This window comes from Myxocyprinus asiaticus, chromosome 20 (assembly GCF_019703515.2).
Source record: "Myxocyprinus asiaticus isolate MX2 ecotype Aquarium Trade chromosome 20, UBuf_Myxa_2, whole genome shotgun sequence".
Taxonomy (NCBI): domain Eukaryota; kingdom Metazoa; phylum Chordata; class Actinopteri; order Cypriniformes; family Catostomidae; genus Myxocyprinus; species Myxocyprinus asiaticus.
Genome location: NC_059363.1, coordinates 47848236 through 47876030, shown reverse-complemented (window position 1 = coordinate 47876030; position 27795 = coordinate 47848236). Strand labels below are relative to the sequence as shown.

Sequence of the window (27795 nt, the reverse complement as noted above, 5' to 3'; positions counted from 1 at the left end):
CATCATCCATGACAATCTATCATCATCCTTGACAATAACACAGTTATTAAACATCATACATGACAATAACACAGTTATTAAACATCATACCTGACAATATATCATCATCCCTGACAATAACACAGTTATTAAACATCATACCTGAAAATAAGTTATTAAACATCATATCTGATAATAACACAGTTATTAAACATCATACCTGACAATATATTATCATCCCTGAAAATAACACAGTTATTAAACATCATACCTGACGATAACACAGTTAATAAGCATCATACCTGACGATAAAACAGTTATTAAGCATCATACCTGACAATATATCATCATCCCTGACAATAACACAGTTATTAAACATCATCCATGACAATAACAGTTATTAAACATTATATCTGACAATAAAACAGCTATTAAACATCATACCTGATGATAACACAGTTATTAAACATCATACCTGATGATAACACATTTATTAAACATCATACCTGATGATGACACAGTTATTAAACATCATACCTGACAATAAAACAGTTATTAAACATCATACCTGATGATGACACAGTTATTAAACATCATACCTGACAATAAGACAGTTATTAAACATCATACCTGACGATGACACAGTTTTTAAACATCATACCTGACAATAAAACAGTTATTAAACGTCATACCTGATAACACAGTTATTAAACATCATACCTGACGATGACAGTTATTAAACGTCATACCTGATGATAACACAGTTATTAAACATCATACCTGATGATAACACAGTTATTAAACATCATACCTGATGATAACACAGTTATTAAACATCATACCTGACAATAACACAGTTATTAAACATCATACCTGACGATGACACAGTTATTAAACATCATACCTGATGATAACACAGTTATTAAACATCATACCTGATGATAACATAGTTATTAAACATCATACCTGATGATGACACAGTTTTTAAACATCATACCTGATGATAACACAGTTTTTAAACATCATACCTGATGATGACACAGTTATTAAACATCATATCTGACAATAAAACAGTTATTAAACATCATACCTGATAACACAGTTATTAAACATCATACCTGACGATGACACAGTTATTAAACATCATACCTGATGATAACACAGTTATTAAACATCATACCTGACGATAACACAGTTATTAAACATCATACCTGACAATAACACAGTTATTAAACATCATACCTGAAAATAACACAGTTATTAAACATCATACCTGACGATGACACAGTTATTAAACATCATATCTGATAATAACACAGTTATTAAACATCATACCTGACAATATATTATCATCCCTGAAAATAACACAGTTATTAAACATCATACCTGACGATAACACAGTTAATAAGCATCATACCTGACGATAAAACAGTTATTAAGCATCATACCTGACAATATATCATCATCCCTGACAATAACACAGTTATTAAACATCATCCATGACAATAACAGTTATTAAACATCATATCTGACAATAAAACAGTTATTAAACATCATACCTGATAACACAGTTATTAAACATCATACCTGACGATGACACAGTTATTAAACATCATACCTGATGATAACACAGTTATTAAACATCATACCTGACGATAACACAGTTATTAAACATCATACCTGACAATAACACAGTTATTAAACATCATACCTGAAAATAACACAGTTATTAAACATCATACCTGACGATGACACAGTTATTAAACATCATATCTGATAATAACACAGTTATTAAACATCATACCTGACAATATATTATCATCCCTGAAAATAACACAGTTATTAAACATCATACCTGACGATAACACAGTTAATAAGCATCATACCTGACGATAAAACAGTTATTAAGCATCATACCTGACAATATATCATCATCCCTGACAATAACACAGTTATTAAACATCATCCATGACAATAACAGTTATTAAACATTATATCTGACAATAAAACAGCTATTAAACATCATACCTGATGATAACACAGTTATTAAACATCATACCTGATGATAACACATTTATTAAACATCATACCTGATGATGACACAGTTATTAAACATCATACCTGACAATAAAACAGTTATTAAACATCATACCTGATGATGACACAGTTATTAAACATCATACCTGACAATAAGACAGTTATTAAACATCATACCTGACGATGACACAGTTTTTAAACATCATACCTGACAATAAAACAGTTATTAAACGTCATACCTGATAACACAGTTATTAAACATCATACCTGACGATGACAGTTATTAAACGTCATACCTGATGATAACACAGTTATTAAACATCATACCTGATGATAACACAGTTATTAAACATCATACCTGATGATAACACAGTTATTAAACATCATACCTGACAATAACACAGTTATTAAACATCATACCTGACGATGACACAGTTATTAAACATCATACCTGATGATAACACAGTTATTAAACATCATACCTGATGATAACATAGTTATTAAACATCATACCTGATGATGACACAGTTTTTAAACATCATACCTGATGATAACACAGTTTTTAAACATCATACCTGATGATGACACAGTTATTAAACATCATATCTGACAATAAAACAGTTATTAAACATCATACCTGATAACACAGTTATTAAACATCATACCTGACGATGACACAGTTATTAAACATCATACCTGATGATAACACAGTTATTAAACATCATACCTGACGATAACACAGTTATTAAACATCATACCTGACAATAACACAGTTATTAAACATCATACCTGAAAATAACACAGTTATTAAACATCATACCTGACGATGACACAGTTATTAAACATCATACCTGACGATGACACAGTTATTAAACATCATACCTGATGATGACACAGTTATTAAACATCATATCTGACAATAAAACAGTTATTAAACATCATACCTGATAACACAGTTATTAAACATCATACCTGACGATGACACAGTTATTAAACATCATATCTGACAATAAAACAGTTATTAAACATCATACCTGACAATAACACAGTTATTAAACATCATACCTGACGATGACACAGTTATTAAACATCATACCTGATGATGACACAGTTATTAAACATCATATCTGACAATAAAACAGTTATTAAACATCATACCTGATAACACAGTTATTAAACATCATACCTGACGATGACACAGTTATTAAACATCATATCTGACAATAAAACAGTTATTAAACATCATACCTGATAACACAGTTATTAAACATCATACCTGATGATGACACAGTTATTAAACATCATATCTGACAATAAAACAGTTATTAAACATCATACCTGATAACACAGTTATTAAACATCATACCTGACGATAACACAGTTATTAAACATCATACCTGACGATGACACAGTTATTAAACATCATACCTGACAATATATTATCATCCCTGACAATAACACAGTTATTAAACATCATACCTGACGATAACACAGTTATTAAGCATCATACCTGACGATAAAACAGTTATTAAGCATCATACCTGACAATATATCATCATCCCTGACAATAACACAGTTATTAAACATCATCCATGACAATAACAGTTATTAAACATTATATCTGACAATAAAACAGCTATTAAACATCATACCTGATGATAACACAGTTATTAAACATCATACCTGATGATAACACATTTATTAAACATCATACCTGATGTTGACAAAGTTATTAAACATCATACCTGATGATAACACAGTTATTAAACATCATACCTGATGATAACACATTTATTAAACATCATACCTGATGTTGACAAAGTTATTAAACATCATACCTGATGATAACACAGTTATTAAACATCATACCTGATGATAACACATTTATTAAACATCATACCTGACAATATATCATCATACCTGACAATATATCATCATCCCTGACAATAACACAGTTATTAAACATCATCCATGACAATAACAGTTATTAAACATTATATCTGACAATAAAACAGCTATTAAACATCATACCTGATGATGACACAGTTTTTAAACATCATACCTGATGATAACACAGTTTTTAAACATCATACCTGATGATGACACAGTTATTAAACATCATATCTGACAATAAAACAGTTATTAAACATCATACCTGATAACACAGTTATTAAACATCATACCTGACGATGACACAGTTATTAAACATCATACCTGATGATAACACAGTTATTAAACATCATACCTGACAATAACACAGATATTAAACATCATACCTGACAATAACACAGTTATTAAACATCATACCTGACAATAACACAGTTATTAAACATCATACCTGAAAATAACACAGTTATTAAACATCATACCTGACGATGACACAGTTATTAAACATCATACCTGACGATGACACAGTTATTAAACATCATACCTGATGATGACACAGTTATTAAACATCATATCTGACAATAAAACAGTTATTAAACATCATACCTGATAACACAGTTATTAAACATCATACCTGACGATGACACAGTTATTAAACATCATATCTGACAATAAAACAGTTATTAAACATCATACCTGACAATAACACAGTTATTAAACATCATACCTGACAATAAGACAGTTATTAAACATCATACCTGAAAATAACACAGTTATTAAACATCATACCTGACGATGACACAGTTATTAAACATCATACCTGATGATGACACAGTTATTAAACATCATACCTGATGATAACACAGTTATTAAACATCATACCTGATGATGACACAGTTATTAAACATCATACCTGACAATAACACAGTTATTAAACATCATACCTGATGATAATACAGTTATTAAACATCATACCTGAAAATAACACAGTTATTAAACATCATACCTGACGATGACACAGTTATTAAACATCATACCTGATGATGACACAGTTATTAAACATCATATCTGACAATAAAACAGTTATTAAACATCATACCTGATAACACAGTTATTAAACATCATACCTGACGATGACACAGTTATTAAACATCATATCTGACAATAAAAAAGTTATTAAACATCATACCTGACAATAACACAGTTATTAAACATCATACCTGATGATAACACAGTTATTAAACATCATACCTGACAATATATTATCATCCCTGACAATAACACAGTTATTAAACATCATACCTGACGATAACACAGTTATTAAGCATCATACCTGACAATAAGACAGTTATTAAACATCATAACTGACAATAAGACAGTTATTAAACATCATACCTGAAAATAACACAGTTATTAAACATCATACCTGACGATGACACAGTTATTAAACATCATACCTGATGATGACACAGTTATTAAACATCATACCTGATGATAACACAGTTATTAAACATCATATCTGACAATAAAACAGTTATTAAACATCATACCTGATGATGACACAGTTATTAAACATCATACCTGATAACACAGTTATTAAACATCATACCTGACGATGACACAGTTATTAAACATCATACCTGATGATGACACAGTTATTAAACATCATACCTGATGATGACACAGTTATTAAACATCATATCTGACAATAAAACAGTTATTAAACATCATACCTGATGATGACACAGTTATTAAACATCATACCTGATAACACAGTTATTAAACATCATACCTGATGATGACACAGTTATTAAACATCATATCTGACAATAAAACAGTTATTAAACATCATACCTGACAATAACACAGTTTTTAAACATCATACCTGACGATGACACAGTTATTAAACATCATACCTGATGATGACACAGTTATTAAACATCATATCTGACAATAAAACAGTTATTAAACATCATACCTGATAACACAGTTATTAAACATCATACCTGACGATAACACAGTTATTAAACATCATACCTGACAATAACACAGTTATTAAACATCATACCTGAAAATAACACAGTTATTAAACATCATACCTGACAATAACACAGTTATTAAACATCATACCTGAAAATAACACAGTTATTAAACATCATACCTGACAATAACACAGTTATTAAACATCATACCTGATGATGACACAGTTATTAAACATCATACCTGACGATAACACAGTTATTAAACATCATACCTGATAACACAGTTATTAAACATCATACCTGATGATGACACAGTTATTAAACATCATATCTGACAATAAAACAGTTATTAAACATCATACCTGACAATAACACAGTTTTTAAACATCATACCTGACGATGACACAGTTATTAAACATCATACCTGATGATGACACAGTTATTAAACATCATATCTGACAATAAAACAGTTATTAAACATCATACCTGATAACACAGTTATTAAACATCATACCTGACGATGACACAGTTTTTAAACATCATACCTGACAATAAAACAGTTATTAAACATCATACCTGACGATGACAGTTATTAAACGTCATACCTGATGATAACACAGTTATTAAACATCATACCTGATGATAACACAGTTATTAAACATCATACCTGATGATAACACAGTTATTAAACATCATACCTGACAATAACACAGTTATTAAACATCATACCTGACGATGACACAGTTATTAAACATCATACCTGATGATAACACAGTTATTAAACATCATACCTGATGATAACATAGTTATTAAACATCATACCTGATGATGACACAGTTTTTAAACATCATACCTGATGATAACACAGTTTTTAAACATCATACCTGATGATGACACAGTTATTAAACATCATATCTGACAATAAAACAGTTATTAAACATCATACCTGATAACACAGTTATTAAACATCATACCTGACGGTGACACAGTTATTAAACATCATACCTGATGATAACACAGTTATTAAACATCATACCTGACGATAACACAGTTATTAAACATCATACCTGACAATAACACAGTTATTAAACATCATACCTGAAAATAACACAGTTATTAAACATCATACCTGACGATGACACAGTTATTAAACATCATACCTGACGATGACACAGTTATTAAACATCATACCTGATGATGACACAGTTATTAAACATCATATCTGACAATAAAACAGTTATTAAACATCATACCTGATAACACAGTTATTAAACATCATACCTGACGATGACACAGTTATTAAACATCATATCTGACAATAAAACAGTTATTAAACATCATACCTGACAATAACACAGTTATTAAACATCATACCTGACGATGACACAGTTATTAAACATCATACCTGATGATGACACAGTTATTAAACATCATATCTGACAATAAAACAGTTATTAAACATCATACCTGATAACACAGTTATTAAACATCATACCTGACGATAACACAGTTATTAAACATCATACCTGACGATGACACAGTTATTAAACATCATACCTGACAATATATTATCATCCCTGACAATAACACAGTTATTAAACATCATACCTGACGATAACACAGTTATTAAGCATCATACCTGACGATAAAACAGTTATTAAGCATCATACCTGACAATATATCATCATCCCTGACAATAACACAGTTATTAAACATCATCCATGACAATAACAGTTATTAAACATTATATCTGACAATAAAACAGCTATTAAACATCATACCTGATGATAACACAGTTATTAAACATCATACCTGATGATAACACAGTTATTAAACATCATACCTGATGATAACACATTTATTAAACATCATACCTGATGATGACAAAGTTATTAAACATCATACCTGACAATAAAACAGTTATTAGACATCATACCTGATGATGACACAGTTATTAAACATCATACCTGACAATAAGACAGTTTTTAAACATCATACCTGACAATAAAACAGTTATTAAACGTCATACCTGATAACACAGTTATTAAACATCATACCTGACGATGACAGTTATTAAACGTCATACCTGATGATAACACAGTTATTAAACATCATACCTGACGATGACACAGTTATTAAACATCATACCTGATGATAACACAGTTATTAAACATCATACCTGATGATAACATAGTTATTAAACATCATACCTGATGATGACACAGTTTTTAAACATCATACCTGATGATAACACAGTTTTTAAACATCATACCTGATGATGACACAGTTATTAAACATCATATCTGACAATAAAACAGTTATTAAACATTATACCTGATAACACAGTTATTAAACATCATACCTGACGATGACACAGTTATTAAACATCATACCTGATGATAACACAGTTATTAAACATCATACCTGACAATAACACAGATATTAAACATCATACCTGACAATAACACAGTTATTAAACATCATACCTGACAATAACACAGTTATTAAACATCATACCTGAAAATAACACAGTTATTAAACATCATACCTGACGATGACACAGTTATTAAACATCATACCTGACGATGACACAGTTATTAAACATCATACCTGATGATGACACAGTTATTAAACATCATATCTGACAATAAAACAGTTATTAAACATCATACCTGATAACACAGTTATTAAACATCATACCTGACGATGACACAGTTATTAAACATCATATCTGACAATAAAAAAGTTATTAAACATCATACCTGACAATAACACAGTTATTAAACATCATACCTGATGATAACACAGTTATTAAACATCATACCTGACAATATATTATCATCCCTGACAATAACACAGTTATTAAACATCATACCTGACGATAACACAGTTATTAAGCATCATACCTGACAATAAGACAGTTATTAAACATCATAACTGACAATAAGACAGTTATTAAACATCATACCTGAAAATAACACAGTTATTAAACATCATACCTGACGATGACACAGTTATTAAACATCATACCTGATGATGACACAGTTATTAAACATCATACCTGATGATAACACAGTTATTAAACATCATACCTGATGATGACACAGTTATTAAACATCATACCTGACAATAACACAGTTATTAAACATCATACCTGACAATAACACAGTTATTAAACATCATACCTGAAAATAACACAGTTATTAAACATCATACCTGAAAATAACACAGTTATTAAACATCATACCTGATGATAACACAGTTATTAAACATCATACCTGACAATAACACAGTTATTAAACATCATACCTGACGATGACACAGTTATTAAACATCATACCTGACGATAACACAGTTATTAAACATCATACCTGATGATAACATAGTTATTAAACATCATACCTGATGATGACACAGTTTTTAAACATCATTCCTGATGATAACACAGTTTTTAAACATCATACCTGATGATGACACAGTTTTTAAACATCATACCTGATGATAACACAGTTTTTAAACATCATACCTGATGATGACACAGTTATTAAACATCATATCTGACAATAAAACAGTTATTAAACATCATACCTGATAACACAGTTATTAAACATCATACCTGACAATGACACAGTTATTAAACATCATACCTGATGATAACACAATTATTAAACATCATACCAGACAATAACACAGTTATTAAACATCATACCTGACAATAACACAGTTTTTAAACATCATACCTGAAAATAACACAGTTATTAAACATCATACCTGACAATAACACAGTTTTTAAACATCATACCTGAAAATAACACAGTTATTAAACATCATACCTGATGATGACACAGTTATTAAACATCATATCTGACAATAAAACAGTTATTAAACATCATACCTGATAACACAGTTATTAAACATCATACATGATGATGACACAGTTATTAAACATCATATCTGACAATAAAACAGTTATTAAACATCATACCTGACAATAACACAGTTTTTAAACATCATACCTGACGATGACACAGTTATTAAACATCATACCTGATGATGACACAGTTATTAAACATCATATCTGACAATAAAACAGTTATTAAACATCATACCTGATAACACAGTTATTAAACATCATACCTGACGATGACACAATTATTAAACATCATACCTGACGATAACACAGTTATTAAACATCATACCTGACAATAACACAGTTATTAAACATCATACCTGAAAATAACACAGTTATTAAACATCATACCTGACAATAACACAGTTATTAAACATCATACCTGACAATAACACAGTTATTAAACATCATACCTGATGATAACACAGTTATTAAACATCATACCTGACGATGACACAGTTATTAAACATCATACCTGATGATAACACAGTTATTAAACATCATACCTGACGATAACACAGTTATTAAACATCATACCTGACAATAACACAGTTATTAAACATCATACCTGAAAATAACACAGTTATTAAACATCATACCTGACGATAACACAGTTATTAAACATCATACCTGAAAATAACACAGTTATTAAACATCATACCTGACGATGACACAGTTATTAAACATCATACCTGATGATAACACAGTTATTAAACATCATACCTGACGATGACACAGTTATTAAACATCATACCTGATGATAACACAGTTATTAAACATCATATCTGACAATAACACAGTTATTAAACATCATATCTGACAATAACACAGTTTTTAAACATCATACCTGATGATGACACAGTTATTAAACATCATATCTGACAATAAAACAGTTATTAAACATCATACCTGATAACACAGTTATTAAACATCATACCTGACGATGACACAGTTATTAAACATCATACCTGATGATAACACAGTTATTAAACATCATACCTGACAATAACACAGTTATTAAACATCATACCTGACAATAACACAGTTATTAAACATCATACCTGAAAATAACACAGTTATTAAACATCATACCTGATGATGACACAGTTATTAAACATCATACCTGACGATGACACAGTTATTAAACATCATACCTGATGATGACACAGTTATTAAACATCATATCTGACAATAAAACAGTTATTAAACATCATACCTGATAACACAGTTATTAAACATCATACCTGACGATGACACAGTTATTAAACATCATATCTGACAATAAAACAGTTATTAAACATCATACCTGACAATAACACAGTTATTAAACATCATACCTGACAATAAGACAGTTATTAAACATCATACCTGAAAATAACACAGTTATTAAACATCATACCTGACGATGACAGAGTTATTAAACATCATACCTGATGATAACACAGTTATTAAACATCATACCTGACAATAACACTGTTATTAAACATCATACCTGACGATGACACAGTTATTAAACATCATACCTGATGATAACACAGTTATTAAACATCATACCTGATGATAACATAGTTATTAAACATCATACCTGATGATGACACAGTTTTTAAACATCATTCCTGATGATAACACAGTTTTTAAACATCATACCTGATGATGACACAGTTTTTAAACATCATACCTGATGTATGTTATTATTGTATATTGTTGAGTGTAATTGTGTATAACAGATGTTTAAATTGTGTTGTGTTAATTTGATGTTTTAAGTTGTGTAATTATGTATAACAGATGTTTAAATTGTGCTGTGTTAATTTGATGTTTTAAGTCGAGTTTAATTATGTATAACAGATGTTTAAATTGTGCTGTGTTAATTTGATGTTTTAAGTCGAGTTTAATTATGTATAACAGATGTTTAAATTGTGTTGTGTTAATTTGATGTTTATTGTAGATTGGCGTATGTCTCATCACTGTCACGACTGCTATGTTGATCGGAACTGCACCCAAGAATTTCACACACCATTGCACTTGTGTATATGGCTGTGTGACAATAAAGTGATTTGATTTGATTTGATTTGATGATAACACAGTTTTTAAACATCATACCTGATGATGACACAGTTATTAAACATCACATCTGACAATAAAACAGTTATTAAACATCATACCTGATAACACAGTTATTAAACATCATACCTGACGATGACACAGTTATTAAACATCATACCTGATGATAACACAGTTATTAAACATCATACCTGACAATAACACAGTTTTTAAACATCATACCTGATGATGACACAGTTATAAAACATCATATCTGACAATAAAACAGTTATTAAACATCATACCTGATAACACAGTTATTAAACATCATACCTGATGATGACACAGTTATTAAACATCATATCTGACAATAAAACAGTTATTAAACATCATACCTGACAATAACACAGTTTTTAAACATCATACCTGACGATGACACAGTTATTAAACATCATACCTGATGATGACACAGTTATTAAACATCATATCTGACAATAAAACAGTTATTAAACATCATACCTGATAACACAGTTATTAAACATCATACCTGACGATGACACAGTTATTAAACATCATACCTGACGATAACACAGTTATTAAACATCATACCTGACAATAACACAGTTATTAAACATCATACCTGAAAATAACACAGTTATTAAACATCATACCTGACAATAACACAGTTATTAAACATCATACCTGAAAATAACACAGTTATTAAACATCATACCTGACGATAACACAGTTATTAAACATCATACCTGACGATGACACAGTTATTAAACATCATACCTGACGATAACAAAGTTATTAAACATCATACCTGACGATGACACAGTTATTAAACATCATACCTGATGATAACACAGTTATTAAACATCATACCTGACGATAACACAGTTATTAAACATCATACCTGACAATAACACAGTTATTAAACATCATACCTGAAAATAACACAGTTATTAAACATCATACCTGACGATAACACAGTTATTAAACATCATACCTGAAAATAACACAGTTATTAAACATCATACCTGACGATAATACAGTTATTAAACAACATACCTGACGATGACACAGTTATGAAACATCATACCTGACGATGACACAGTTATTAAACATCATACCTGACGATGACACAGTTATTAAACATCATACCTGATGATAACACAGTTATTAAACATCATACCTGAAAATAACACAGTTATTAAACATCATACCTGACAATAACACAGTTATTAAACATCATACCTGATGATAATACAGTTATTAAACAACATACCTGACAATAACACAGTTATTGTGATTAACATTTTTATTAATTTTCAAAACAAAGAAAAACAAAACATATATACAGTGATTCAACATTAACACCCGCTACTTCCCCTCCCCGATCAAGAACCCCACCCCAAACGACATAAGTAACACACATTTACAGAGAATAAAATAATATATATATATATACACACACACACACACACACACACACACACACACATATATATATATATATATATATATATACAAATACATATATACATACACATACACACACATACATATACACCTATAATAAACATACAACTCTAAACTATACCTCTCTCCACAGACCCACTGCGAGAGCCCCCCAAAAACGTCAAATATCTATCCCATTTCCCAATAAAAGTATCCCATATCCCCAGCCTTCTACATGATACCTCTTCGAAGGCTGCCACCCTTCCCATCTCTTCGCACCACTCCCGAATTGAGGGTGCTCCCACCGACTTCCAACCCCTTAAAACAATCTGTCTGCCTATCATCGCACTAGTGAGGATCCAATTGTTTATGTATTTATCACCTACGTTGATGACTGCCCCATCACCCAAAACTGGGGCAAAACAAAATCCGAATGCCCAACACGTCACACAGAACACTCTGTACCTTCAACCAAAATTCCTGAATCTCAGCGCACCACTAAAAAACATGGGCCATGTCTCCTTCCTCTGATTGGCATCGCCAGCAGGTGGGTGTGTCTTTAAGACCAAGTCTATACAATTTAGAGGGGGTCCAACAGAACCGATGTAAAATCTTGAATTGTATAAGGCACACCCTTGCATCTCTCGATGCAGTTTTTATGTTTTTTAAAATCCTAGCCCATTCTCTCTCCTCCAATTCCAGGTGTAAATCTTTCTCCCATAATCTCTTGAGAGTGGTTGAGACTCCGTCCCCCAGACTCTGAATTAATAAGGAGTAATACACTGATGCCTCATGGCCCTTTCCAAAAGCAGAAATCACCTCTCCTAGAGTATCTGCTGCTTTAGGGGGGTGTATGCTATTCCCAAAAATAGTACAGAGTAAATGGCGTAACTGAAGATACCTAAAAAACTGAGATCTGGAGATCCCAAAATATTGAACCAGATTTTCAAAGGATCTCATCACACTGCTCTTGTAAAGATCACAGAGTGAATTAACCCCCCCTCGCAATCCACTCTGACCAACAAAAAGGGGACTTATTAATGCATAGTTTAGACCAAGACCAAGATTTGTACAGATCTTGTGAAGTGTCAGTGTAGCTCTAGGGGGTTTACACACTTTTGCTTCACTATGATCAAGGACTGAGTCCATCAAAAGATTAAAGTCTCCTCCCAATATTATGTCATGAGAGATGCCAGCAGCTTGCAACATCCTTTCAAGATCTAGAAAAATGTCCTGATCATCAACGTTAGGTGCGTAAATATTAGCCAAAATCAACCTTTGCCCCTGAATTTCTCCTAAAACAACAATGACTCTTCCTAATTTATCTTTAGTCTGTTTGAGACATTTGAATTGTAGATGTTTATTTATCAATATAATAACTCCCCTGCTCTTACTTGAGCCAGCACTAAAGAAAACATGCCCACCCCATATCTTCCCAAATTTTTCAGCTTCCTGTGGGGAAAGATGCATTTCTTGAAGAAACATTATATCATATTTCTTGCGCTTAAGAACAGAAATAACCTTCCTTCTTTTTATGGGGTGCCCCAACCCATTTACATTCCATGTGGAGAGAGATAACCCATTCACATTAACATTTGACATACTGATATAATAATAAACAAAATTATACAGACCACATTCCCCATTAATGCAACAATCAAAGCCCGAACTTCCCCCGAAACAAAACAAACAGAAAAAAAAAATTGTGCGCATTAACCCCGCACACGACAGCGCCAACCAGCGACAATCCCTCAAAACTCAAAGAGTCCATGTATGCCTACGAGAACCCCTGTGACAACTTTGCCATCGGATTGCTCGAGTCCGGTGCTTCTGCACAAATTTTGAGGCACAATTACAATAACAGAAAATACTTTGTAAAAAAGACCCCAGCCAACAGGCAGAATAACAGAAAAAACATGTAGATTCATTCACAGAACTGTCTCGAAGGTGTGTTCCTCCACAAAATAAACTCCAGCTAATAAAAAGCCGTTCAGTTTCCTCGGACAGACAAACAAATGATCAGTGAGCCGGCTGTTATGAGCACAGCAGATGAGGTAATCATTCTACTAGGAGGCATAAGCACAAAGAACAAACATATTTAACCACAACTGTCCCGAAGTAGTGTAATTCCACAAAACAAGCTCCAGCCGTTAGGCAGAGCCAGCGCGAAAAACAAAACTGGCATCCCGGTTCCTCGGATGATCAAGAGCCAAACTAAAAATTTTTTTTAAAAAAACACCATAACTTTCTCAGCCCATCAACTTTATAAAAGACGTCCTTTATGTGAGCATATAGATATTTTGTGGTCATCCAAAGTCTCCATTCTCAATCTGGCCGGGAAAAAAAAATCTTCAGTCAATGCAAAAGTTTCTTGGAGTCATGCCATAAAACAAACTCCAGCCGCTAGGCGGAGTCAATGCAAAAAGAAACAAAAATGGCACCCAGCTTCCTCAGATAGTAGAGTCCCTCAACCGCGAGTCAGTCCACTAATATAAGAAACATCAAATGGCTTACTCACTCCAATGTATTTATAAAGGAGAGTGCCTGTTTTGGACAAGTAAATACTTTGCGACCATTCTTCGTTTCTATTCTCAGTTTGGCCGGGAACATCAATGCAAAGGCGATCTTCTGTTGGTGTAAGAGTTTCTTACATTCTTTGAACCGATCACGTTTCTCTCTTGTGGAATTCGCAAAGTCCGGGAACAAGAAAATATTATGGTTCTTCCAAGAAAGCTTCCCTTTACTCCTCGCCTGGCGCAACACAAGATCTTTATCGGATGATTTCAGAAATCTGGCCAGAATCGATCGGGGCCTGTCTCCCTCAGCAGATCTGCGAGCAGGGACTCTGTGAGCTCGCTCGATTTCCAGTTTATGGCCTGTTATGTCGAGCAGACTCGGGAAAAGCTCGTCCAGGAATTTCACCATATCTCTGCCCTCTTCATGCTCAGGAATTCCAACAATTCGTATGTTATTCCTTCGGCTCATATTAATTAATTTCAAATCTGTTTTGGACACGGGCGGATTAGCAGTTAATTCCCTTTCCGATGACTCAAGATATTCAATTCATTTTTCAACTTCTGTCACTCTTGTAAACAACTCAGAGAATTTTGTTTCCATCACCGTAATCGATCGACGTATTACAGCGAGATCCTCCAAGTCAGCAAGAACCTTCATCAACATCACCGACATGTTGGACATCTGACACTGAATATCTTCTCCGGACATGCCATCCAAATCGAGTCCCCGGCTCGCAGTCCCGTTAGAGGCCTCAGCTTGAACACGTAAGTGTCTTTTAATGTCTCCAGAGGCTGAGAATTTTGACTTCTTTGCCATATTTACCTCAAAGAGCAAGTATGTTATTGGGTGTATTGAATCTCACCGGATCACAACATGAAAATAATTAAAAAACTAGCAAAGTTCGCAGAGCTCGTGTCTCACACGTCTGTCTCTCGCATGGCGTCACATGAACCCTCGATAACACAGTTATTAAACAACATACCTGATGATAACACAGTTATTAAGCATCATACCTGACAATAACACAGTAAATAAACATTATATCTGACATTAAAATATCATATCTGACAATTACAAATAATTTTTTTGATTACGGTGTCTGATCAGGGTTGCCAATAGTTGCCAATATGGCAACTGAAATTTTATCTCGATATTTTCAGCACTTTATATATATATATATATATATATATATATATATATATATATATATATATATATATATATATATTTAATATAGTCTACAATGATACATAGTAGCTTAATAAAAGCATTATTTACTTTCTTATATTTTTACAAAAGGAAAAAAAAATGCTAAAAACACAAGCCGATGAATCTTGCACCTCCACAGATCAGCGCTGTACCCTGTTTGTTCTGAAGCGCACACAGACCATGTTTATCCATCTTTACAGAAAATTATACTTTAACAGAATTTTTAATCGCAGCATTTTGCAGTTTAATAATCACATGACCATATCACATTTTGATGTTATTTTGATTAATTATGCAGCCCTGAAGAATCGTGCAATGAGTCTAATTATGTGCTAATTATGTGCTTTTTATGAAAGTTAATGGCCAAATAAAAAGCACATTAAAATCTTCACGATATTCACAATATTGCTTGATTTGATATCATCAGCAAAATCATTGCAATTATATTGTGAATATTCCATTTATTGCCCAGCCCTAGTGGTTACCTTGTTGGAGTGAGATTTTGATGAATGCCCAGGGCCGTAATAATGCACGGGGGCCCCGCGGTACCTTAATGAGGCCCTGGACATAGTGCACATATATGATAATAGTAATAACCTTTAGTCAAGTCATTTTTATTAGTATAGCGTTTTTCACAACACACATCGTTTCAAAGCAGCTTTACAGAAATTGAAACTGTAATATCTATAAAGTCATTAGACTTTATAAAGATATACATCAGTTTGTGTTCCCTGGGAATCAAACCCACGACCATGGCATTGCTAATGCCATGCTCTGCCAGTTGAGTTACAGTATTTGAGCTGTAATGTGTCATTTAAAGGAGCAATGTGTAACTTTGACATCAAGCATTTAAAATGGGTACTGCAGTCCAAATTAAAAATATTGGAGAGAGTTGTCTCCCCCGTCCCCTCCTCCCCAGACTCGAAGCTCACGCGGGTTGCCAGGTTGAGGACACGCAACAGGAACGAGCAAACTGACAATGGCAAGCGACAAGCCTTACACTTTAAGTTGATCAGCTAATGTATACATATACAGTCACATTTTTATTGTTTGCAAATTATAAACCAGCTCATGTGGATTTTTTATAACTATGTCAGTGTTTGCTAGATGTATTGCTGGCTTCCGTGTTTGCCCGCTAACTTGTTTCAAATCTGGCAACTAGGGGTGTTGAAATACTACTGGAAATGGGCAGTGGGTGGGATCACACAGGCCAAAACACAAACAGAAATTCCGGCCTGGAATGGACATTTCAAAGTAGAATATACTGGCTGTAACATTGTTTTATGAGAAGCCAGTATTTAAACTTAGCATGTTTCCTAAATCTCTGATAACATATGATGATAATTTTATGCTTTAGTACAGTAAATATAAAACTTATTGCAACTTTAAAGCCGCTCCTACATGGCACGCACACACAAAACCATCAAGTCTCTTCTAAGTGGGCGGCTCTTGCAATGAACTGCACACACACATGGCAAAACATGAAATTCACTTTTTTATTATGGTAATGTTAATAGATGTAATAAGTGTAACATTAAAACATTTGTATGCATATTAATATTGTATAATTCTGAAAGTAACAAGCTACATCTGTATACAGAAAATACAACTATGACACGAGTTACTGAACTATAAATATTACATCATCATATATTTAGTACTTTCAAACCAAGATAGAAATACAGATCCATAGATAAAGAGCAACAGAAGGAGAGTGTGAGCTGTGGAGGATGTGAATGAGTGAGGCACTTTCTCAGGGTCATCAAGAATGAAGCTGATGGCACTAAAACTAAACGAGCAGGTGATCATCATCATCATCGATACACAGGAGTCACTACGGCAAGCCAAACGACACACCACTGAACGACTGTCAAACACACCCGACTCAACATTGTTATTTCATAACCAAGAAAAAGTCAGTGTGCATTGTCTTATGCATTCCAGAGTTATATTTCCATGGTTACAAAGAAAATGATAGCAGCACGTGAGTAACGGTAAAAAAAGCAAAGAAGTTGCATATGTCACATGCACACAGAGGTGTGTGTAAATTGACATTTTGCCTCCCTTAAATCAAATGCAACCCGCTGGCAGAAGGACTGATATAAAGCAACAAAACACAATGAAATGCAAGCGAGTGTGATGAAGGTGAAATGATATCTGAGATCTACATCATGTTTAAAAGTCATTCTGTTACATTAGTGATTGTGTCTAGCAGCTTCAAGTGGATGGTCACCTTTGTTGCATGTCACAGGTCTCCAGTCCATCTGTCAGCGATACAAAACTAGAAAGCATCTTTATTAACACATCAAGCGTCATTCTCATCTGCTTCTGACTCTTTTCAATGTGAGATAATATTACAAGGTGTGCTATGTACACCAATTAAACCACAATATGTATACACACACACACACACACACCGTTAGCAGAGATAAATGTATCTCTCAGGTCAAATCACTGCTGAAATACTATAGTGATCATTATTTACACCGAGTGTTGTAGATGTGTACCATAGAGTTTCTCATGAGAATAGAGTTGCATAGAAAGTAAAGTGTGGTGATGATGTCAGAGGTGAAATTTCTGTCAACAGAAATAAACTGATATCAACATCTTCACAATATATTTGTCCCACAGAATGGTCTTGAACTCGTAAATGTCTGAGTTTTTTGATTATTAGTGATTTAGAAATTAATTATATTTTGTAAAAAAAAAAAAAAAAGAATCTATAAACATGCATGTAAAATAAAGACTTTTATTAAACTATAAAGAAAATTATGTCAATATTTTGCTGCATTGACAAAAGTTTTGTGAGATCTCCATTATATTATTCAGGCATTGTGTGTTTAAGTTTTTAATATAAAATAAAAGCTAAAATGTGATTCTAAAGTGCTTTACAAGATTGTTTGTCTCTTTTAGAGGCAAAATGTTGGACGATTCAATGAATTCTTATTTTAAGTGCTTGTTTAATTCATTATGGACACACATTAGTAATCAGTGTTGGCTATATTACTCAAAACTCGAATCCACGACAAATTACTAATTGCTTCTTTAAAATTGTAATCAGACTACTTGACTGATTACTTCCTGGGGAAAGTCATCACATTACTTTTAGGTTACTTTCTAAAAAAACTTCACAGAAAAGTTTTGTTTTTTCCGCTCAACAAATTCAAAATAATGTCTTATATTTACCGTTTGTTCTCACACACAAGTCATTCACTCATTCATAACATAATTCATATTTGAAATGTATTCTAATATTTTAGAAATAACGTGTTAAGTCAATATAATTTACTTCAAAATAATTACCTTAATTAAAAGTGAATCTGTTACCTGATGCTAAAAATATCAGATGTAATGCATTACACTACTGTGTGAATAAAAAGTCATTAGATTACAGTAATTTACAACTTTGTAATCAAATTACAGCTAACACTGCTCATGATGAAAGCGGTTATATCAGGACCGAAGCTTTGAAACTGAAAACACAAATTGCACTGTAAGCACAAAAGAGAATTCATGTAAATGTGTCAAACTGGTCCCTTGTATTGGACATAATATATAATAATATTATATTATAGCTCTCAGTTCAATATTTCCTCTGTGCAGTGCCATTAACACAAGGATGTGTTTTTAAATTAATGTCCATCTACACCAATAACATTAAGAATACTAAAGATTTATGACAATAACGTTTTCGTAAGTGTGGTTACCTTTCAGAAGGGAAAAACATACAGTATCTAGTGCAACTTTCTGTCTAATAATGTTTGAGTTCCACACATGGTTAATATCTGCAAATACACAAACAAAACCAATCCCTTTTAGCACACTCAGACAGTACATCCTGTTTTATGCACAATTTGTATTAATTTCTTGTTAAAATTGTTTGATCTCTGTACAAACACTTCTAGGCGTGCGTGCGTGCGTTAAAGAACTCTCTCTTCGTGACGTGACGAGCTCTGATCTGATCATCTGCTCGCAGCAGCTCAATCAAACCTCTGGCGGCGAGGAATGCCTCTCGCAGGCGAACGGAAAACACTGCAGCTGTTTGCACGTGCACGCGGTCACCCCGCAGCCTTGTGTTTGCCACCGCAGCAGTGACACACCTCCCCGCAGCGGTGACATGCACGCAGAGGCGGGTAGCAGCACATACAGGGCGTGACGACTGACAGGCCGAGCAGAGCGAGCCAGCGTACGCAGAACTGGTCCTCGCTGGTGTCGCAGGAGCACGGGTCCGAGAAGTCACCCTCTGAGTCAGACATGCAGTGGTACAGCATGCTCTCGGCACACTGCATGCAGCTCAGCTTGTAGATGCACTGTCTGATGGGGTCGGGCGCATCCTGACACTGACCACGCCAGTTGTCCTCACGATTGAACATCTCACGACAGTAAATGCAGCGCGATCGCTCGCCATCCTCGCGCCGCCGCCGGGACACCTTGGACTTGAGCAGCGGCGACGGCTGCTGAGTCTTTATGGAGTCTTTGGCACTCTCAGAGCCCTCTGGGTACAGATACTCACACTTCTTCCCATCCGGTTTGGAGATGGTGCCGTTGAAGTCCAGTTCCTCACGCTCTGCGTCTTGTTTCCACAGGACGGGGTGCCGGTAGTCCTCATAGCCTCGGATCAGAACATCCTTACGGGGATTAATGCGAACGATCTCCTCGTCGTCCATATGAAAGCTTACGTGACGGATCGTGTTGAAGGAAACCTGTAAAGACGACAAACATCATGTGAAAATTAATTACCGAAGATTCTTCAGGAGTCCCCAGTGACACTATTATTATGGTAGTTTGACAAAGCCAACATCCTGTTATTCTGCAGAAATCCCTCAACAAATCCAAAATGATCAAGAGTAACAGCTGCTACATCTATCATCATCTATCTTTGTGTTTTTCATTTCCTGACCTTTGGGGCTGTCAAACTGTCAGACTTTTAAAGTTATTTTGAACTTTCAGACAAGGCTCAACATCAGCATCACAGTTTGCCTCCATAAACTTTGTCAATCTAGTTCATTCTATCTGTATTATTTTTCCTCTATTAATCAGTACGTCCAGGATTTTGAAAGAATTCATATACATTCAACCACTCTCTGCATTATTTGAGGTAGCTTGCCATTTTGTTTAATTTCCCCATGAACTGTGAATCTGAGGTAAACCAATTGCTTTTCTCCACGTTTAACAACGGCACAACACAAGCTCAAAAAGCTTGACACAATCTTGACGTATCCGACCGCACAGCCGCCATTCTCTCATTAGTTACAGAGTAAGCGAACGTTTCCTCCTCTGTCACTGACCACGTTTACATGCTCTTAAGGAAATGGTTTATTATATTAGCAAAATCACAGGTTTCACCTCTTAAATGTATGGTATTTTTGTGTGGATTTATAATTTTTTTTCTTGCTATCTGCATATTCAGTCAATGCACTCAAATATTTACAGGTAATAGCACTTATACTGTCACTGAAATAAAGTATACAAGCATACTATGATTATTTAGGGGTTTTCAAATGGCTTCACAATTTTTGAGAAAAGCTGCAGCAAATTCAATAATTTTGGTCTGCAATAATAAAGAGAAAGTGCCGTGAAATCCTGGTGATTTCACAAAAACAAGGTCTCAACAGCCCATGTAGTTGTTCAGTGTTGGGTAAGTTACTCAAAAAAGTAATCCATTACAAATTACTGAGCTCCTTTACATGGACACCAGAAAGTCGTTTCGCATTTCACAGAAAAGTTTGTTCCCTATCTGTCACTCACTCGACGTTGTGTCAATGTAGTGACACTAGGGGTCACTCTTAGGAGCCCAAAACACCTCTGATCTTTGAGAAAAGGCCAATGGGAATTGGCGAGTGGAATTTGCATGCCACTCCCCTGGACATACGGGTATAAAAGGAGCTGGCTCGCAACCACTCATTCAGATATTTTCTTCGGAGCCGAGCAGTTGATTCACTGAATTCCACTGCCGTTCCATTCACCTATGTATGCTGTTGGATTTACAGTGCATTTCAGCAGTTTCTCCCCCTCGTGCACGGATTGAGTGCAGAGAACGCCCCTGGGCACTTCGACAGCTGGAAAAGAGAGAGAATATATTCTAAAAGAGTAATTTTCCTCTACAAGAGTGGCACTGACGGAGAGCGTCTTTTTAAAGATGATTTTCCGTCTGTGCATAGTTCCTGGTTGCGGTCACTACCTCTCCACCTCTAACAGCCACGATCGCTGTCTCACCTGCATGGGCCACGGCCAAGCTGAGACAGCGTTCGTGGATGGCTCATGGTCTCATTGCGAGAACATGACCATGGCAACGTTGCGGTCACGGTTGTCCTTCTTCAGAGGGAAAGCCACTCCAGCCGCTCCCCACCCCGGTCCTTCTACCTATGGGTATGAGGCCGCATTGGTTAGTGCTGGGGGCGATTTGGGGACCCCAATGGGAGTTGTTCCACCGGGTAATCCCCCATGGACCTCCCATTCCCCATGACGCTCGTTTGCCCCAGTCGAGTTCTGGGATGAGACAGGCGGCTCGCCCCAGGGCGAGTTTAATGTCTCATTCGGAGCTTGGGAACAGGATGAGCTCTCAATTGCAGCATCGGAGAGCGGGCTGATCCAGTTGGATGCAGAGGACTCAACTGGGTTCCCACCTTCAGTGTGGTCGCCCAGTCTGAGGCCGACACGGAGCTGGCAGCCATGCTTGCCCGGGTGGCCACGAGCGTCGGGCTTGAGTGGAACCCTCCGCCAAAGCGGTTTACGCTCACGTCGCATCTCGCAACTCGACTGAAGTTGCTGTTGGCCACTCACATCCCGCGCAGCAGATGCGCTGTCATGGCAGGTCACGCTCAGGGGAGAGTGGAGACTCCACCCCCAGGTGGTCCAGCTGATTTGGAGTTGATTCGGCCAAGCGCAGGTAGACCTGTTTGCTTCCCGGGAATTTTCCCCACTGCCCGCTCTGGAACACTCTGACCGAGGCTCCCCTTGGCACAGTCGTGCTGGCACACAGCTGGCCCCGGGGGCTGAGCAAGTATGCGTTTCCCCCAGTGAGCCTGTTTGCACAGACTTTGTGCAAGGTCAAGGAGGACAAGGAACATGTCCTCCTGGTGGCACCCTTCTGGACCACCCAAACTTGGTTCTCAAAGCTCACACTCCACACTCTCTGAGCAGCTCTTTGTCTGCTTTGGAGGACAGCGGAAAGGGAGGGCTGTCTCCAAACAGAGGATCACCCACTGGGTTGTGGACGCCATCGGCATACCAGGCCCAGGACGTGCTGCCCCCTTTGGGACTACGAGCACACTCCACTAGGAGTGTGGCAGCCTCCTGGGCCTTGAAAAATGGCACCTCTTTAGCAGACATCTGTAGTGCAGCGTGCTGGGCAACACCCAATACCTTCACAAGATTTTATAATCTCTGGGTTGAGCCAGTTTCGTCCCGTGTGTTGTCAGGTAAGAACAGGTAAGTATGCAGGGCAACTGGCCGGGTGTACTGCTTGCATACAGCGCCTTTCCCCTCCTGAAGGGGAAGACGTGCGCTTTTTTGCCCCATGCAAGTTCACGAGACTGTGAACCCTGGATGTCCTTCCTCCTTAGCCCTGTGGCAGGCGAATTCGGCAGAGAAATTTGATGCTGGCCCAGTACATGCACTAGTGTGCCCTGTACTGAGGTAGGTGCTCCGCATGTGCTGGTTGCTCGTGAGTAACCCTGTGTGATGTATTTTCCGCGATACGGTTTCCCCATTGGTAAAACCACCTCTTCCTTAGGCAAAGCTCCCTCTGCCACCGGTCACCGTGTTTGTAGAGCTCTGTCCCCTCCGGGTAGGACCTACCATGGGGACATCTTCCACATGCCATACTGCCGGTTGGTAAGTCCATGTGACGTATTTCCACACGTTACCTCCCCTTCGGGCAGGGTGTTCTCTTGCGGTGAAAGGACACCCCCCCTGACGCGACATATGGCCCCAGCTGAATGATTTTCCATTTTTTGGGGAGAAAAAAGAAGAGAAGAGGCCATGGCTGGCATGGCCTGTCCCCACTCCACAAAGATCAGAGGTGTTTGGGGCTCCCAAGAGCGACCCCTAGTGTCACTACATCGACACAACATCTCGTTCCCCCCATCGGAGGTTACGACAGTAACCAAGATGTTTGTTTGCTCAATGAATTACAGTAACTAAATTCTTTGGCATCTGAAATCACCCAGCACAGTATCAGGAAGCAATTGACAGTGTTGTTTAGTTTTGTTGGTATTATAACTCTGATCTCCAGATGATTAAACCGTGTTTGTTGTGTTTGTGGTTGTACCTGATGTGGCGGCAGATATCGGCGGTTGGCAGTGTAACTCTCATCAAATGGCTCGGCTCGAACGTAAGATCCTCGGAATGCTTTTGGAGAGAAGACGTCTCGCACTGGCATACACAAAGACGAAGACTCCTGATTGGCCTGTCATGAGGAGAAAAAACTCTTTGGTAACATGTAATTACATACTTTTACTTCAGTTCAGCAAAGTTTATGCATCTCAAACACACGTCAAGTCTTGAACGTCCATGTACCTTCTGGTCAATTTAAAAAATGAAACACGAGGGCTATTTTTTAGCAAATAAGTAATTTTCCAGTTGCTTCTTTGCTGCACGGAAAACAAAATCACAGGAATTCAGAAAAGGGCTTGATTTTCAGTCTGTGTATGTTGCATTCCTTAGTTTTTGAAAAACAGCATATGAAACATGCTTAGAATGTTTTTAATTTCAAAAGCAACAAGAAAAGGCTTGGTTATTGATTATTCTCTTTTATTTAAAAAATGGAAAAATGAGAAATCAGCTCAGTTTCTCATGTTTACTGCTCTTGAATATTAGATTTACATGTTTGTAATGGATTTATCCAACAACGGACCATAAACATACCTAAAATGGTTGGAGAAACGAGAAATCCTAGAAAAAAATCATTATGACCAGAAGTGATCAAAAAAGAACAAACTAATGATATTCTGCTAAAATACTTCTGCTCTTGTCCAGCAGAGGGAGCAGTCTGCACACAAACTGAATGAGTGAAACATAATATCACATCCAGCTCAAAATCAAATGAAAGAAGAAATTATATATTATGTGCATTTATATACATATATAGTACTGTGCAAAAGTTTTAGGCACTTGTGAAAAATGTTGCATAGTGAAGACGTCTTCAAAAATAATGACATAAATAGTTTTCATTTATCACTAAATGTCACACAAAGTCCAGTAAACATAAAAAAGCTAAATCAATATTCGGTGTGACCACCTTTGCCTTTAAAACAGCACCAATTCTCCTAGGTACACCTGGACACAGTTTTACTTGGTTGTTGGCAGATAGGATGTTCCAAGCTTCTTTGAGAATTCGCCACAGTTCTTCTATTTATTTAGACTGTCTCAGTTGCTTCTGTCTCTTCATGTAATCTCAGACTGACACGATGTTCAGTGGGGGGCTCTGTGGCGGCCATGACATCTGTTGCAGGGCTCCCTCTTTTTCTATTCTAATCTTTATTATTTGCAAAAGTAATGTTTGGGAGTCTAACATTTATATTTCCTATTGACACACTAAAGCTGAAGATATAAATAATGTGCCTAAAACTTTTGCACAGTACTGTATATATATATATATAAACTGGCGGCCAAAAGTTCCATTCATTATAATTAAGTGCTTCACTTAACTAAAATGAAAAAATCACTTTTCATTTTGTTTCATTCTCATTTTTGTCATTGTAAGTATGTGAATGGTGCTGAAACCCTTCAGTGAAAAGAAATGCACCACTTCTTGCATAACTGTTTTGATTTCCAGATTTTGAATGTTTCTACAGGAGCTACCTCGTCTAAATGTAGAACCATTTACTAGCCAACAACCTATATATATATATATATACATTTGAAGTCAGAAGTTTACATACACTTAGGTTGAAGTCATTAAAACTAATTTTTTAACCACTCCACTGATTTCATATTAGCAAACTATAGTTTTGGCAAGTCGTTTAGGACATCTACTTTGTGCATGACACAAGTAATTTTTCCAACAAATGTTTACAGACAGACTGTTTCACTTTTAATTGACTATATCACAATTCCAGTGGGTCAGAAGTTTACGTTTACACTAAGTTAGCTGTGCCTTTAAGCAGCTTGGAAAATTCCAGAAAATGATGTCAAGCCTTTAGACAATTAGACAATTAGCTTCTGATAGGAGGTGTACTGAACTGGAGGTGTACCTGTGGATGTATTTTAAGGCCTACCTTCAAACTCAGTGCCTCTTTGCTTGACATCATGGAAAAATCAAAATAATGCAGCCAAGACGTCAAATAATTGTGGACCTCAACAAGTCTGGTTCATCCTTGGGAGTAATTTCCAAATGCCTTAAGTTATCACGTTCATCTGTACAAACAATAGTACGCAAGTATAAACACCATGGCACCACGCAGCCATCATACCGCTCAGGAAGGAGATGCATTCTGTCTTCTAGAGATGAACGTAGTTTGGTGCAAAAAGTGCAAATCAATCCCAGAACAACAGCAAAGGACCTTGTGAAGATGCTGGAGGAAACAGATAGACAAGTATCTATATCCACAGTAAAACGAGTCCTATATCGACATAACCTGAAAGGCTGCTCAGCAAGGAAGAAGCCACTGCTCCAAAACCGCCATAAAAAAGCCAGACTACAGTTTGCAAGTGCACATGGGGACAAAGATCTTACTTTCTGGAGAAATGTCCTCTGGTTTGATGAAACAAAAATGTAACTGTTTGGCCATAATGACCATCGTTTTGTTTGGAGGAAAAACGAAGAAC

The 27795-nt window shown here is 35.6% G+C and overlaps 1 protein-coding gene and 1 long non-coding RNA gene across 12 annotated transcripts in view; both read right to left on the bottom strand.

The window, feature by feature from the left end:
• Positions 1-588: 588 nt before the first annotated feature.
• On the bottom strand, positions 589-11363 carry LOC127411018 (uncharacterized). Of its 10 annotated transcripts, none has more exons than XR_007892204.1 (4): positions 11319-11363; positions 9164-9225; positions 6922-6983; positions 589-790 (listed from the first exon to the last, which is right to left on the bottom strand). It is a non-coding gene; the product is annotated as an uncharacterized LOC127411018 (long non-coding RNA). The 10 variants fall into 10 exon arrangements; XR_007892206.1 differs by lacking the exon at positions 6922-6983 and adding an exon at positions 5910-5971; XR_007892207.1 differs by lacking the exon at positions 6922-6983 and adding an exon at positions 2744-2805.
• Positions 11364-18507: 7144 nt separating this feature from the next.
• The window catches only part of LOC127411012 (sprouty-related, EVH1 domain-containing protein 1-like), a 66023-nt gene continuing 56735 nt past the window's right edge, over positions 18508-27795 (bottom strand). For both annotated transcript variants that reach the window (XM_051646321.1, XM_051646320.1), the window contains exons 5-6: positions 25298-25435; positions 18508-21728 (exon numbers count right to left, since the gene is read on the bottom strand). In XM_051646321.1, the coding sequence (XP_051502281.1) occupies positions 21084-21728; positions 25298-25435 (783 nt within the window). In that variant the 3' untranslated portion in view covers positions 18508-21083. The remainder of the gene's footprint in view (positions 21729-25297; positions 25436-27795) is intronic.